Source organism: Antrostomus carolinensis, unplaced genomic scaffold, assembly GCF_000700745.2.
Source record: "Antrostomus carolinensis isolate BGI_N321 unplaced genomic scaffold, ASM70074v2 scaffold25673, whole genome shotgun sequence".
In the NCBI taxonomy this organism is placed as follows: Eukaryota; Metazoa; Chordata; class Aves; order Caprimulgiformes; family Caprimulgidae; genus Antrostomus; species Antrostomus carolinensis.
Genome location: NW_010306212.1, coordinates 3,875 through 20,106, shown reverse-complemented (window position 1 = coordinate 20,106; position 16,232 = coordinate 3,875). Strand labels below are relative to the sequence as shown.

The window sequence follows — 16,232 nt, the reverse complement described above, 5'->3', positions numbered from 1 at the left end:
AAAAAAAAAAAAAAAAAAGCTGTTTAGTTTTCCATCGTGAGCATATCATTAAAACAGGTTTTCACTGAATTAAAATTTAAATCTATGCATTTCACAGAAGCATTATACAGCATTTGTAATGAAGTCTATGTTTTTATATACCTGATGTCCATTTTAAATACGAGATATATCAGGCAGGGAAAGTACTCTCCAGTCAAATGCGTTATTTTCAGTCTTGTAATTTCTTCCGTCCTCTGTAGCCAATACAAAACTAAAAGATACCTGTTTTAAGTAGACTTCCATATGTAGATGTTTCTTAAATGCAGATGGAAATAACTGATGATGATATTGCAACAATTTCCAAATACACTGAGAACAGCCAATAGACCACAAGTTCGTGGCTGTTTTAAGCATTATTTTAAAAATATATAGAAACACCAAAAATAGGCTATATCAGGAAGCAATCTGATACTCGAATAAATAGAAAATTTGCATTTTAATGTCACATTGAATTTTAGTACATTTCAATCCAAGAAAAAAAAAAAATAAACTGACAGACATATTAATGAGCACAGGATTATATATATTACAATATGCCTTGTTATAATACATTTGTGGCTTTAGGATAAAAAAACTCAAGGGCAGATGGAGTTTGAATTCATTTAAGTAATTGTCAGGAACAAAGCATTAAATGCATTTCTGAAATAAGTACTTTTATTTAATTTCAAAATCTTAAAACAGAGTTAGACCTTGGCCTTTTCTTTTTTAAAAAAAACTAGTTACCATGGAGCTAGCTAATTAAGTATTCTGAAAGGTTTAAATGATCTAGAAAACGCTTTTCCCAATTTTACATACAATGAAAGGATAGATGATTTCAAAACCAGCACCTATGGGTAACTCCATGTTGACCTTGACATAGAAATGCACATTACTGATCTCAACAAGGAATCCAGCAAGTTTTGGAAGTTATCCATTTCACATGAAAGCAAGAGAAAGGGTTATCATATGCAAAAATATTTTTCCAACTGTTCTTAATGTGTAATTGAAAACTAAAGGCATGGTCTCTTCATTATAAAAAATAAAGGTACAACAGAAACTCTAAAGGAAGATACTCAGCTATACTGAAGTTGCAACCCTCTGAAAAGAAAGAAAAAAAGGAAAAAAGTCAATTAGCTAAGCTTTGTGCTCTAACCAAACTACTTACAGTGATTTTCAATGGCGAAAGCCCATGCTGACTGGGTGATTTGACAGTTCCAAATATTTTTTGTAATAATTTTTATTTGTATACAAGGATACTAAAATGATCCAGTCATGCAACGTTCACTTTAAGCATTCTGCATCTCTTTTCCAATCTTATAGCTAAGGATCTTGTTCCAGTCAATCTTGGTGCGGGTAACTGGCAATTGTCGACGTAAGGCCTTGAAAGTAGTGTCCGACATAGTCTGATAATTCTCACTGATAGCAGTCTGTTAAACACAAAGTCATACAAAACTAAGACACATGAAGAACAGAACTAGGATGTTACATAAAAAGTTAAATAACTGCGTAGTCTGTTATATCTTAAACATGCTTAATATAAATATGCTAAATTAAAATAATAATAATTTATGAAGGAAATCTGTTAGATCTAGATTGAAACTATGAAGAAAATTAGGCTGTAGCCTAGGCGTTTCAGCAAACCACAGTGTGGTTAATCAGTACCATGAATAAGTGCCAATCAGAGTTAGCTCATACATCATTAATTTCAGACACCAAAGTCTTCCACTGTATTTCCTGTGGGGATGGCAGAGTCAGTCCACAACATCATATGAACTTGACTATAACGCATGATATATACTTAGTAAATTTTTATTAAAGAGCATTTTTTAAAAACTGACAGAACGTGGTGCCTGAAATTTACCTTACGTTCAAGACCCAAATGAACATGAATCCACAGTTACACTTTTCTAACTTCAGAATGACTGATTGAAATGCATAATGCTTACAGCCATATTTAGAAAGCTGTCTAACAGAGCAGCCTCTGAACAGAGCCTGTACAAGAATTCCACTTAAGGAATGCACTAATATTGAAAGACATCAGAATTGCCAATATATGATCACACTAGAGAGTTTTCTGCTCTTAAAAAAATGACTTCTAATGTAACATTAAGTAGGTGAGTGCAATCACCAGAAGGTATGGAAAGGGAGGATACAATTAATAGAAGCATATAATCTATTCACATTTGTATGGATCTGCATTATCTTAGTATCAAAAGCTTGATAATTATAGAATACTAGCTTTGGTTAAGAACATGGTGAAGTTATACACATGAGTGAGGATACAGTGTTTGTTTCCAACATACCTGATACTCATTTTCTGCAGCCTCTACGATTTTTATAAATTCCTTTGCTGTCTGGGCTTCATTCTAGAAAAACAGCATTTGTATTAGCATGATTCTAATCATGTACAGCATGATTCTAATACCAACTGAATTATGTTTTTTCCTACAGTTATGAGAGATGGCAGGTAGACTCCACGAGAACACATAACTATTTAGTAGCTAAACCAAAACTGAACAAAACATTCTTCCAAAAGGCATACGTCACATTATTATTCTATTATTAATTATATAAAAAATTTAAAACAGTCCAACTGCAACAAGCATAAAGATTACCACGGAGCTCATTAAAATATTCTGATTTAAGATTCTATGATATGATAAAAAGCCATATGAAGAATATGACAATGCACACAAACACATGTCTCTAAAAATGCAAGAAGTATGAATATTAACATTATCAATGTTAAATTTCCAGTAAAAATTCAGGAAAACGTAAAGAACATCAGGTAACCCAGAAGTATACAGAATATAAGCCAAAAACCCAAACAAATTTGTTCACCTCTAAGCATTCTGAATCTGGAGACTAAGCTGAGGCAAACACTAGACTTTATATACCTGATCTTGTAAAAACATACCCAAGTACATCTTGCAAACATGAGGGTACAACACACCACAATGTCCAAATTCCATCATGACTGATAAACAGTTTCTCTTGGCTTTGGGCTCAACAGAATCATAGAATCATTTGGCTGGAAAAGACCTCTGAGATCGATTCCAACCATACCTGTCCACTACTAAACCATATCTCTGAGCATGCACTCTTAAGCATGCAAGTGTGTGTCTGTTTTAAAAATAAAAAATGACCCAACAGTCAATCTGGAAACAGATTAGCTGAAGCACTTGAAAGAAGCTCAAGAAGGAAGTGAGGGTTCATGGATTTCCAAACTTCCAGCTTGGTGTTGGAGACAGTCCTAAGGGTGCTTCTGCAGAAGCTGTTGAAAGATAGGAGTGTTATTGCCCCCATGTGATCCCTCATTCCTACAAAGGCAAAGACTGGGAGAAAGCTGTGGCAGCTTCAACTACAACTGTTTCAAATTTCAATGAAACTACGGCTAGCAGCTGTGAAAGTGCTCCTGGATACCGCAGAAAGAGATGAAGGAGGAGGTAGAGACCAAGTAAAACAAATGAAAGGGTTTTGACTTTTCAGCGAACTGAGGCAATGATTTCAAAGGCTCTGCTAATGAAAGGAAGAATTCAGGGGTATGAGGTCTTATTTGGCTTGAAAGAAATTAGAGCTAAGAAAGTAACCTTCAGCAAAATTATTCATAGCTCTAGCAACAAGATAACTCCTCAGTCATTTGTTTCAGCTGTGCTTACTGACAGTACAAAATTGCTTCTCTGCCAAACAACAAAAAAGGAGTTGCTGGGGCTCCTTTTAATCTCCCTACCAATACTTCTGTATGAAATAAGAACCTGTACAGCCTCTGACTTCTATGAAGCTCAAAGCCAAGGCTAAAAATTGGTAACCGGCAGCATACATGCTTGTGTTCTAGCAGGAGGTAGGAAAGTTATGTAAAAGATGTTTTTCTGCTCATCAGTCTTCCACTACTTTACTAAAATGCGGAACAGGATTAAGTTTCTTCCTAACAGAAAGCAAAGCAAAAGGTATTCAAAGGAGAATTTCTTCCCCATAATCTTCTCTGAAGCAACTCCTAGTTGAATGAAAGACTAAACAGATCCTTTTGCTTAGGAGGTCAAAAGTAATTTTATATCTACAGCTCCGAAAGTGTTATCAGTTGGCACCACACCTCCCCATTCTTTATGGTGCTATTGCAACTGAAAAGCCAACAAGCCTTGCTTTGTATTAACAAACAATGTTCTTTATTGATGAATTGAGCTTTTGAGCCACATTGGTCACTACTAGTCATTATCATTAAAATACTCTACTGTTCACTTTTACAATTTCTCTTTGCCTGTTTAACTGCACTGGCTCAAGTTTTATTAAAGAATGTCCCAACAGAAAATCTTACTGTTTGTAAACACAATCTCCAGTAGGCAAGAGGAACATTATTTCAAAAGTAGTAGTTGTTCATGTTGCAACGTTACCTACATCTGGTACTATTTCCAAACAATTTTAATTTCTACTGTCTGCGGCTCATTACTATAATGATCCATTTGGAAAGAAGTTGAAAAAAATATGCTTTAAATATAGAGTGTGTTAAGCTTCTGAAGCATCTCTGAAAGGGCTTTTTGTATAGTAAAGCAAGAGGCTGACAGCACCAGTTACAGACAGGGAGGAAATGAAGGGAGAATACCCACCACTGCTTCTCAACTGGTAGCATTTATTTACTATTTTTAGCATACTGGCCTTCTACCACTGAGCAAAGGAGATGACTTCCTAGAGACTGTAGTACTTAAGTGGGTTATTATAACTCAAATCTCCTTCATATTAAAAAATTATTTTTATAGGTCATTCCGCGGAGTGCGGAAGACTGAAAGCTAATTAAAGACTTACAAGCAAAGTTAATTTAACTTATAATAAGCCACATGCAAGCATACACTAATTTAATTTTTTTTAACTTTAAAAAAAACCAACCCAGTAACTACATTAGGTAAAAGTAGTAAATATTACATACAAAATATTTATAAATTAGAACATTAACTCCCATTCATATGGAAGAGCCAATTAGCCTCCAAACTTCTGGGGTTTTTTTAAGCTTGCTTCTCTTTTTAAATTAAAAAGCCACTTCAATTTACACACTTAAGGTCTTTAAAGTTCACTTACAGACACTGTTAGAGAATCTTGTATGTCTTTATGGCTCACCAGCTGAACATTACCATCTTCATAATAATGGACCTACAGAAAATTAAACAAAGAACCTCATATTAAACGTTACAGACTAACAACATAAAGGAAAATCAAAGTATTGTAGTATTTATCATAATAACAAACCTATACAAATCAAACAAAACCACACAAAATGTTACAGATCAACAAAAACAAATGGGAAAACCAAAACGTTGGAGAATGTAAATATTTTTGAGGGCGAATAGTAAAGAAGCTACCCCGGAAACATTTTTGTGTTGATGTGCCTAAAGTAGTATTTAATGCAAAGTTTAGAAACATAGAACCATAGCCTCATTTAGGTTGAAAAGACTTTTAAATTCATTGAGTTGTTCACCACTACACCAAGGTTTTGATTAAAATAATGAAGATGACATACTATTTATGTGACCTTATTAGAAACTCTTGAAATGGTGAAGATATATTTAAACTGAGCATAGTTTCAGCAAGGCTTCAGGACACTGTGAAGTTGGTTTTTGCTTCACCCAAACTGTTTTCTAGGGACAGTGCCACATTAAGCTTCCCTTTCTACATCTGCCTGGTTTTGCTATCTTCCTCTGTCAGATATGGCTTGTAACAAAGCTGGTATTTATTTAGACAAAGGAGCTCCTTGGGACAAAGTCTGCCAAGGTTAGATAGCAAAACAGAATGAAATCCATCTACTCTTGAAGTATTATTTCTACAGAACAGCTTCCTTGCTTATTTTGCAGAAGACAAGTAGAACTCTATCCAAGTTAACTTTAGTACTTTTACACTCAGTTGGGAAGGATCTGAAAACATTCAGTTTCTAGTGCAAGTGTTGGAAACCTTAAAAAATAGGAAGCATATAAAGTTACATGTAATCATTCACAATAACAGAAGAGTTACGGAGCTCATTGACATATAAACAGGTATCTTTAAAGATTTTTTACAATTTTGCTAAACTCAACATAGTCAATGTAGCTGATGTTATGAGGAACTGAGGCATTTCTGTCTCACCCTATTAGGTAAAATGACGTTTTAATTTGGAGATTATTGCACAATACTACAGTTTCATATATACTAGGATCATGATGTATGCAAGAGACCCTCAATCTTATTAACAATAACAGAGAAAACCTGACACAGTAAGACAGCTGTATCTACCACAGGAAAGGTTTCCTATATGAGAAAAAACATTATTTCCTATGAGTCATCTTACATTATTGTTTTGCTTATTGTCAAATACTTGTTTTTCAAGAAAAGGTATCATCCTAACCATAAAATAAGCTTCTTCTCACATCAAACATTACTGGTTGAAACTTCTGCCACCCTTTTTAAATCCAGTTCCTTAAAGATGAGAAGTGCTTACTCAGTGCAAAATTCTGAGACCTCCCAAGCAGAACCCAGAGAAGCACAAATCTCCTCCCTTTTCTGTCACAATCCACTGCAGAGGGCACAAACTTACCCTGTGCTCTGAGGCCAGCACCAGCACAAACATCTGTCTCATTGAGCCATATACTTGGTAAACACTCAGGCCAAAAAACCCAACAGGGATGAAGAGTCAAATCTAATTCTGGGATGTATTATATCTTATACAAAATGCGAGAAGTAACTGTTCTGTACTATACCTCACTGCTGACGCCCTTCTAGAATGCCAGGTCTGGGCTCAGAAGACTATAAGAGGGATGATGTTTATGAATAGAACCTCTTGGAAAGGTTAACTAAGGAGGGATGAGAATAACAAATTATCTAAGAGATAAAATTAGTAACTAGTACACTTATCAGTTGTATTCCATGCACAGCTGGAGCATGTCAAGCACCACAGGGTTTTAGTAAGAGACTCTGCTGTTGCAGTTTTCCCCTCACTTATAATTAAAAGAAAATTAAACAATGGAAGAGATTACAACAGTTGAGAATCTTCTATACTAGAAATTATTACTAGAAAAAAAAAAAAGGAAGAAATTGTGCAAGTGACCTTAAAAATACTGAAGATACCTGAAGACAGCAGGTGATGCTGGAATTTTCTCCAATGTATTCAGACCTGATAAAAGGTCTGATCAGAAACAGGGCAATGGCCATACTGCTGTCAAAGATTCTGCAAATAACACTGAAATTTCAGTACTCTGAAATTTCACTAATGTTGTAGTGAAAATTATTTTGCTCCTTAAAAAAAAAATTAAAGAACTTTTCTGTTGGCTTGGAGAGCGGAAGTAGGAGGACTCTCACATGCATTGAAGAAAACTGTACACAATTTCTAAAAATTTAAAACTGACTTCAAAATTCCTTGGTAAAACAAGTAGTTCCCATAGAAGGAAAAAAAAATTAAAACTTTTCATCGCTCCCCAAAACACAGACTTCAGTGAATGTAAATAATACTTTGATCAATTATGTGAAATAGTAATAAAAGACAAAATCAGCTTGACAAAATCCCAAATTGAGATCCTGATTAAAACCTGACTAAATTCCCTATTCAGGCTATTTTCTAAGCTGCTGGGCTAATGTTACCCAGAATTAGGTAGACACTTCCCTGCTTGTTCTGGAAAATCTCTTAAGACATTTAACCAAAAGTGCATGTTGTGGAGAAAATGCCTGTTTTGCTGCAAGCTGGATTTAAGTGACAGTTTATTTAGGTTCTCCCAGTCTGGAGAAGCATAGAAGTTATTAGGTTGCTTATCATGACCATCTTGATCTGACAACATAATGATTGTCCACATTTTGACTATCATTCCAGATGTTACAGAATTTGCCCCAGAATAGGAAATCAGATTCAGGCCCCCTGCTTGGGTGGATCTGAAAACCTCTACCAGATCCTAAAATAACATCCTAAGTCTCAGGCTATAGTTAGAAAAACATTCCATTGCATATTCCTTCTAAAGTCAAGTCACTGAGCAATAAGGAAGTATAAAACTCATGGAGGCACAAAAAGAGCAAAAAAAGGGAACGTGACTGTGTCTTGTGAAAAAAAAAAAAAAAAACAACAAAAACCAAACCTCTCTTTACCCTTGTCCCCCCAGTTCTCTCCCCTATATCCCCTTGGGCAGGGGGGAAGGGAGTGAACAGCTGTGTTTGGCTGCTAGCCAAGTGAAACCACCACATATACAGAAATCCTGACTGCACTAAGATTCTAGTCTCTGATCCTACAATTGTTTTAATAAACTCCTGCAAAATATGTGTACACATTCCAGGGAACCAATCCAGGAACTCAAGTCCCCCTGCCTACTACATGACAAGTCAGATTTCCTTTGGTCTCAAGATTTCTGCATTCTTGCTGGGACAGTGTCACCTTCCCGAATGCTCTAAAGCCAATATGAAAGACAAATTCTGAATGAAGGAGATCTGGATTCAAAAATTTCAGATGGTGGAATAACTGAAACCAAAGTTTCCCACCTTTCTGAACAATAGGGTGGGTAACATGAAAAAAACCTGCTATTACCAGTTAAAAAGAAAAAAAGTTCTACTTCAGAAAGGGCCTGCCCTCAGGAAAGGCTTGTGCCAGCGCAAATTCAAGAAATAGGAAACCAAACAGACATATACCTGGCCGAGGTGAATACACCTTCTGAAGTCTTCTGAATCATTAAACACATATTTTGTGTTTGTAAGGATTAGGTAAATACACAATTAAGTCACTAACACTTAACTGAATAGGCATCTCTGCTTTGCTTATTGGGTCCCCAAATTCTCTCAGAATACTTAATACATTGGCCTGAGTCTCCCTTGATAATAACTGGAGACTTTACTGGTCAGGACACAGATTGCGATAAGCATACCTGAATTTTCAAGATGCCAGCCACTTGAGTGGTTGAAGGGGTGATTGTAAACTTCCATTCTGACCTCCAACGGCCATTCCTTTAAAAAAATAAAATAGAAACCAGATGTCACCCCACTGGTTAAGAGAAAAAAAAACCCAAACAAAACCAACATACAATTGATAGTCAAAGGAAAACAGAGAATTAAATATGCTGTGCATGCTATGTATGCACAAAATTCATCCCTAAAGATTAGCCCCATCATCAGTCAAGTTTCCCAAAATATTTACCATCAGTTTTGGATGTGGGCCAAGGAGATTTATTAGTAAGGACCTTTTAATAATAAGACTTAACTTCTGAAAAAAAAAACAAAGTCTCCACTGTTCTTTCCCTCTTTTATTATTAATTAGGTATATACAGTCAATATTTTGTTTCTGGGACCTAGACGACTTGCTGGATCAGCTGAAGTCACACTTCAGATCAGGCTAAGAAAAACTTGAATGGAAGGAACATTAAAGTATCAAGATTTTCCATTATGCTGAACTGCAACTAGGCCTTTCAGCTCTTCTAGCATTTCTGTTCCAGGACAACTATTTCCTTCCAGTTTCCTTCCACAGATTCAATATTCTTGCCAAACTGCTTAAAGGGAGTTTCAAACATCTGGAAAACAGTGTGGGGAGATTATAGTTTCATCTGATTTCTTTCCTGTATACTAGACATTTTCTTATTTAGTACGAGGTTAGTGGATTAGAAGGTTAGTACATTAGAGCTATATTAAGAATGCACTGTAGCTGTCTCGATTTCTCCTTTACACTTAAAGAGGGAAAGAAAGTTGATACTGAGTTCCAATCCTACTAATGCTAGCTGTAGATTCCAGTGCATTTAACAAGGGGAGAGAGAAAAAGACTTTAAGATTAACACCTACTACTGGGTCTATATTGACGCATCTAAAGATACTAACAATGTTAACTCAGTTATAAAGCCATTGGTTATTATTTCAGACAATATCCAAATTATAAGTTATCAATTAAAATTCAGACTAAGTCAATTCAGAAGCTTGTTGGCACCTCTAAGAAAACTGAAAGGATCACCCAACTCAGTGACATTAATATTACTGGTAGCGTTCAGACGGACCCATTAGTTATAGGGAAGTTTACATGCTGAACTACATTAGTGGCACCATATTAGCTTTTACATGCACTGGAATCAATGCCTAGCTAACAGATTTGTTTGTTCTTAGTCACTTTGTGGTCCTTGAGGTTAAGATGACCACAATGTTTCCACTCTGGGATATCTTTTTTGTCCTTAAAATGCTATTCCAAGAAAAGAGTTCAAGTTCTGAAGGACTGTTCTGTAGGAAATACTCCAAGTTGAAAGCAGTGTGTCATTAGTTTATTTACCTCTGCTGACTTAAAATATTTTGTAAGAGATTAACTGCTCTTCCTTTTCTTTCACATTCTTTAATAAACCATCTATTCTACTATGTTGATAGTATTTCAGAAATTCATAGAACGTTTTTCTTTGGCATGTATTGGTTTTCTATCATCCAACAAACTTGCTTTCATGGTAGGTTGTCAGTCTTCCAAATGCCTAAAATGCTGGGACACCTTAAGAATAAATACTGTCTGTGGCTTGGACTGGATATCCAGACATACAGCTGGTTAACTGAGGAGTCTGGTTAACTTTTAATCGATTCCTCCATCCCCAAATCCCCCAAACCAATATGCATTTATTAAAACTTGCTAAGAATGAGAATTAGTCTGACCTTCCCCTGTAAAACTCTTAGAAACATGGTCAATATTTACCCAGATGTCTGACTACAACTTTATTAAAGAAAACTTCCAAGAAAGATTTTCTCCATCCATAAAAGTTTGTTGCATATCTGTTCCTCTTCTTTAATTTAAAGACTGAAATATTAAAGTAACTATTTGGAATACCAAAAGTAATTCATACTTCCAAACTAAAAAGAAAATCAGTATTATTTCAAGTTACTTTTAATATTGATGTAAAATATGCAGACTTAACTAGTCAAGTTTAAGTCAGCGGGAAAAATTATTTATTAACTGCAAATTGAATTAAAACGTATGGAACAGTACACTGGGCAAGTCATTTAACTGATACAGACTGAAATGCTGAAATTGCTGTGCATATGTAACATTCACCTTCAGCATCAGAAAACAAACATTTCTGCACTTCCATTCATCGGGATTCCTAAATATAGTTTCGAGCAGATGCAAAAGAGCAAACAAAATAATAATGAAAAGCATTTCTTCAGACAACTGCAAATATCAGCTATCTTTAGGAGATACTACTTTAACCCAATTCTGATCCTGTGATATTTGTCTCAGCTCTGGTCAGTTTCCTGCAAGGAGCTATCCAAAGTTCACTCCAGACTGTGGAAAATATCTTTCAACCAAGTACACAGAAAAAAAAAAAAAAAAAAAAAAAAAAAAAAAAAAAAAAAAAAAAAAAAAAAAAAAAAAAGAAAAAAAAAAGGAAAAAAGAAAAAAAAGAAAATAGGAAAAAAGAAACTTGAGGTTGGGTGACAAAAAAGTCACATGCAAGATGTGCACGCACCTCCTTCTCTGAACTAAGGATTATCAGTGTAATGGCATTAGTGCAGTTATTCAGTTTGCTGTATTTCACTGTATCTGTAACCATAAACAAACTTACCAAAAATTTTTTGCTTGAAACTGATGGCTCTCTATGCATGCAATAATGGTCTGCTGTCCATCAATTGTTTTACCATACACCTTAATTAGAGAAAGAAGCAAACAAAAAAACCAGAGTTAGTTCAATTTCAGTATCTGTCTTGCTCAAACTGCTTAGGTACCTAGTTCTATTATAGTTACATAAATTATAAAATTTAATTTTATAAACACTATGGTTCTTACATGATATTAAGTACATGAAACATTAAAGATCAGAAAAATAAATAAAAACTCTTCAGAACTGAGAGCTAAGTCTCCACCATGACCTGTAGTAAGCACCCACTAGTAATCCAACAGCTGAAATATTAAATTTCTGAAGCTTTTCCTCATTTCCATGTATGAACCCTTGACAGGACTAAATTCTTTACAGTTGAAACTGACTACATTCCTGGTTTACAAAGAGTTACATTTTTATTTTAGTTTTCTATCTATAGTGGTTATACAATTTAGTACTTACTGTGCAGACACCATTTGGGTAGTGTTCTTTCACATATGCTTTCATTGCTGTTTCAACTGAATTTCTCCAGGATTCTATGGCATTTTCAACTTCGTGGGGTCTAGGATCAGTAGCTTCCTTTCTTAAGTGATCAAATTTAAAAGAAATTTTGTTCTTGGGATCCAAAAATTTTCCATTTCCCAAATCACCATGTTCTGTTATCAAAACCTGTTTTATAAAATTTTAGTTAATAACACTTGCTATTGAATAAAGAAAAAAAAATAACCCATGACAAATCTAATTATAACCTACAATTAACTGGAGTTTACTCATACCCAAAGACTCACATTTAAAAAAAAAAAAAAGTATATGGCAAGAGATGAGGAGGCTAACATGACACATTGACTCAGAAAAAAAAAAAAAAATCCTGAATCTTACCCTCCTACTGCAACAAACAATGCAACACAGAAATCCCTGTCTTCTAGTAGTAAAGATGGAGTAAGTTGTTTATACAGCTCCAAATCAGGTCTGACTGAATTTAGGACAACACTACTGAATGAAATTTCATGCTCTTTAGATGCCCTAAATTATGAGCTTATGGAACTGGTACTATTAGAGGGCCATAATCTCAATATTTTGGCAGGGAAGATGCATTTTTCATTTTCTTGCCAAGTTATGTTCCAATAGCAGAGCATCTTTAACAGTTTAAAGAACATTGCGAGTATTTAATTGTATTCATACCTGTTCATCATAACCGTCAATTTTTACTGGAGTAAACTGGTCCAAGTTGTACTGTGCAAATGCACTACAAGAGGAAAGAAAACAAACAGAAGCCTGCATCAAGCACAAACTTTTTCCTTAGTAGCTGTAAGAGATTTAAATAATAGCTAATAATCTGTGCAATACTTCATTACCTAGCAGGCCCAAATTATTGGAATCACCTCGGTTCATTCAGTGCTCGTATTACAGATGCCAACCACCATTACACAATGATTTATGTTCAAAAGTAACCCACTACAGATAAACACATAAACTTTACAGTAACCCATAGAAACTGGAGGAACAGATAAATTCAACAGGGATCCAACCTACTAAGCCAAACATCTCCATTCTTACAGATGAAACTAATTTTGGTATCAAATACAGGAGGCATAATGTTTTGATATAAAAGTAGGGACTAAATAAACAGTATTTTACAGACGTTCAGTGCCTATAACATCTACCAAGAAACAGAAAATAAAATCCAAAAAGGTAGAGACTAGTTCCAAAATCCAGGTCACCCATTTCCAAAACAGTTGCTCTAATCATTAGGATTAGATTATACATCTGATATACATATACATTTCATTATACAACATACAATACAGATCTCTCCTCTGCCAAGAATTTAATCTTGATCAAAGATGCACAACACACATAATAAGGTTTTAAGCACATATCTTTTTAAACAAATAATGTATTGGCAGTGAAAGTCTTACTGAAAAACATCTTGCTTTTACGCAACTGAGTATGTGGCATGTGGTACTTACTGGGCTGCTCCTTCCCTGAGAAGATTGTCGTTATTAAGCAGCAACCGAACATCTGAAAAGAGATATTCACAACATAAAAGTAGAGTTAACTCAGAAACTTGTTTCAGTCACATAACTAATGTCAACAGACTGTACAAAACAAAAACCCAAACCACCCCATACCCATACAGATTACTATGTAGGAAATTTATTGCTTCATATTTCATAATTTTGACTGAACCAGATGAGGGAAGTAGAATGGAAATGGATCCCTTCCAACACAATCTGGTAAGCAGATGTAAGCCATATTCTACAGGCTGTATGACAGCTCTAGGAATCTGTTAAACTAGTTTTCAGAGATGTTCTGAATAAGAACAGAACAGGATTCAAATGAGTTCACTTTTAAGATGTAAACTACCTAATTCCTCACACTGTTTTGACGGTAGTGGTTACTGTATTTTGACAACACTAATATGGTATGTGCTGTACTTTTTTTTTTCCTAAAAAAAACCAACCAACAACCAACCAAACAAAAAAACCTTACTGTTTTTGCTCTCATTCCTTCATGACACTTAATGTCAGAGCACCATATATCACAATACCATTTCTTCTACTATCATATAAGAAACATACGAGTATAGAATAAAGTCAGCACTCTCCTCAAAATGACTTCATACTTACTATGCAGTATATTGTTATTTATGTACTTGACTTACTGTCTTAATATTTACTAGGTAGTATTTTAACAACAATTTAATGCACTGATCATTAACTGATCATTAGTCTCACTGTAACATTTTAAATTTTTCTAAAGATTCCCAAGATATGCAAGCGAAATAAAAAAATTCCAGAATACATTTGAAGTATTTTTCCTTAAAAAAACCCCACAACAAAAACCAGAACATAAAACAACAAAACACCTGAAGCAAAAAAAATTTAAAAAAATAAAAAAAAATAAAAAAAAATCCCCACCAATCCCACAAACCCAAAAAACTCCAAGCCAAACCAACCAAACAAAATCATAATTTACAGAATTGGAATTTAAAGCTTTCTCTCTTATTTTTCAAGAAGTCACTCTGAATCTCATTAAACACTTGCCACACATTTATGATCAAATGTCTTGTTATGTGTTTTCAAACGTATTATACTCTGTTATTGAGCAGGTAGTTGCAACTATGAACTAGCTTAACAATAAATTTTATAGCAGCACTGCTATATGAAATTGTATCAGCCGTCGGGGAGCTGGGTTAACGAGCTGCTCACCAACAGTTCATTTCACAAATGCAGTACAAGCTAAGTTTAAATAATAGTCAGCTGGACACAGTTTAAATGAAGAACAAAGTACTTCTAAAAACATTACATCCTTTAAATTCTTAAATTTAAGCTCTCTCTGATGCTGACTAAAAGTTTAGTATATTAAACCTTCTTCTTTACTTAAATAGCACCAGAGCTATTTGTAAGCTACAGCTACAAAACGTATGCCTTCTTACACGATATGTACGCCCACGTATCTTGATGCAAGACAAACACAACAATTTTTATAGAAAAATAACATCTTAGATAAAGTTCAGGCAACAGTGATTGAGAAAAGCTAACTTCAAGTTTCAATTCAGCTTACCAATACACTCAGTAAAATGAAATGTGCCCAGAATTTAAAGGTTAAAAATGTTTGGAGAAGATTTATATTCTTTCCACAACTGGCATCAAGCAGTAGTCCTTCATACATTCAAGGTTAAGCAATTGTTATGATATTCATTCTTTAAAAAAAAATTAATTAAAAAATATCATTTTCATTTCACCTAGTTTAATTTTTATTGAAAAATGTAATTGTCTGACAAAGACTTAAAAAAACTACACGTCTTCTAAACAAAAACCCTCGCAACTGTTAATTCATGACTGATTTAAAACAAAAAGAAAGCTTATTCTCACATCACAAAGCAAAGTGGTACTTTCCTCCTTTTGCATTTAAACTCCAAGTTGTCTTATGACTAGAAAGCTTATTATGCCAAGATACAAAACCAGCTCTCGCAGTGAGCTGCCAAAATATAAGCTACATGAAATTCAAAAGAGTAATTGGCAATACAGTTTTGGATAGAGATGCCTTAAATGAAAGGAGAGAGGAGACATACTCACCATTGAACACCTCATTGAATTCCCCAGGAGGAGCATGAATTATGAATTTCGCTGCTATACGCACCTTAAACACAGAAACAATTATGTGGTTGTATATAACTTGTATTCCTTCCTATTCAAACCAACCATACATTGTATAGCTTTAATACCCAGACATGACATTGTACAACTCCCACTGTTTCATCTGTTTGTTCACATTATTTAAACTACTCTGTTAGAAACACAGAATATAAAGTTCCACCTCTTCAAACAGAATAAAGAGAATTATATGTGATGGAAGCAGATAGAGAAATTGAGTCACTCATCTTTTGTATTACTGGCAAAAAGAAAAAGATTACTATAACAAATAAGATCAAGAATATATTCACAATCTATTTCAACTTCCAGTCCATGGTTGCTTGGGAATCAACACATTCCAAGAGAGACAAAAGCCATGAAGATACATTCAATCTTCAAAGCTTCTCCTCTAATTTTAATACACATCCTATGGTTCTAAACTTTCCAAAAGGCCCACAGTGAGACAGTAATCGACAGATTACACAAGCTTAAAAACACTAGTGTAGACACTAAACCACCTGTACCTACCTGTGAG

The 16,232-nt window shown here is 34.6% G+C and overlaps 1 protein-coding gene across 1 annotated transcript; it reads right to left on the bottom strand.

The window, feature by feature from the left end:
• Nucleotides 1–456: 456 nt before the first annotated feature.
• CAPZA2 (capping actin protein of muscle Z-line subunit alpha 2) lies at nt 457–15,752 on the bottom strand (the record flags this gene model as incomplete). The annotated part of the gene is made up of 9 exons (XM_010165062.1): nt 457–1,445; nt 2,322–2,384; nt 5,086–5,157; nt 8,874–8,952; nt 11,526–11,605; nt 12,021–12,227; nt 12,741–12,804; nt 13,529–13,580; nt 15,641–15,752. Coding segments are annotated over 9 exons (870 nt in total), but the record flags the coding sequence as incomplete, so codon positions are not given.
• Between the last annotated feature and the right edge of the window lie 480 nt (nt 15,753–16,232).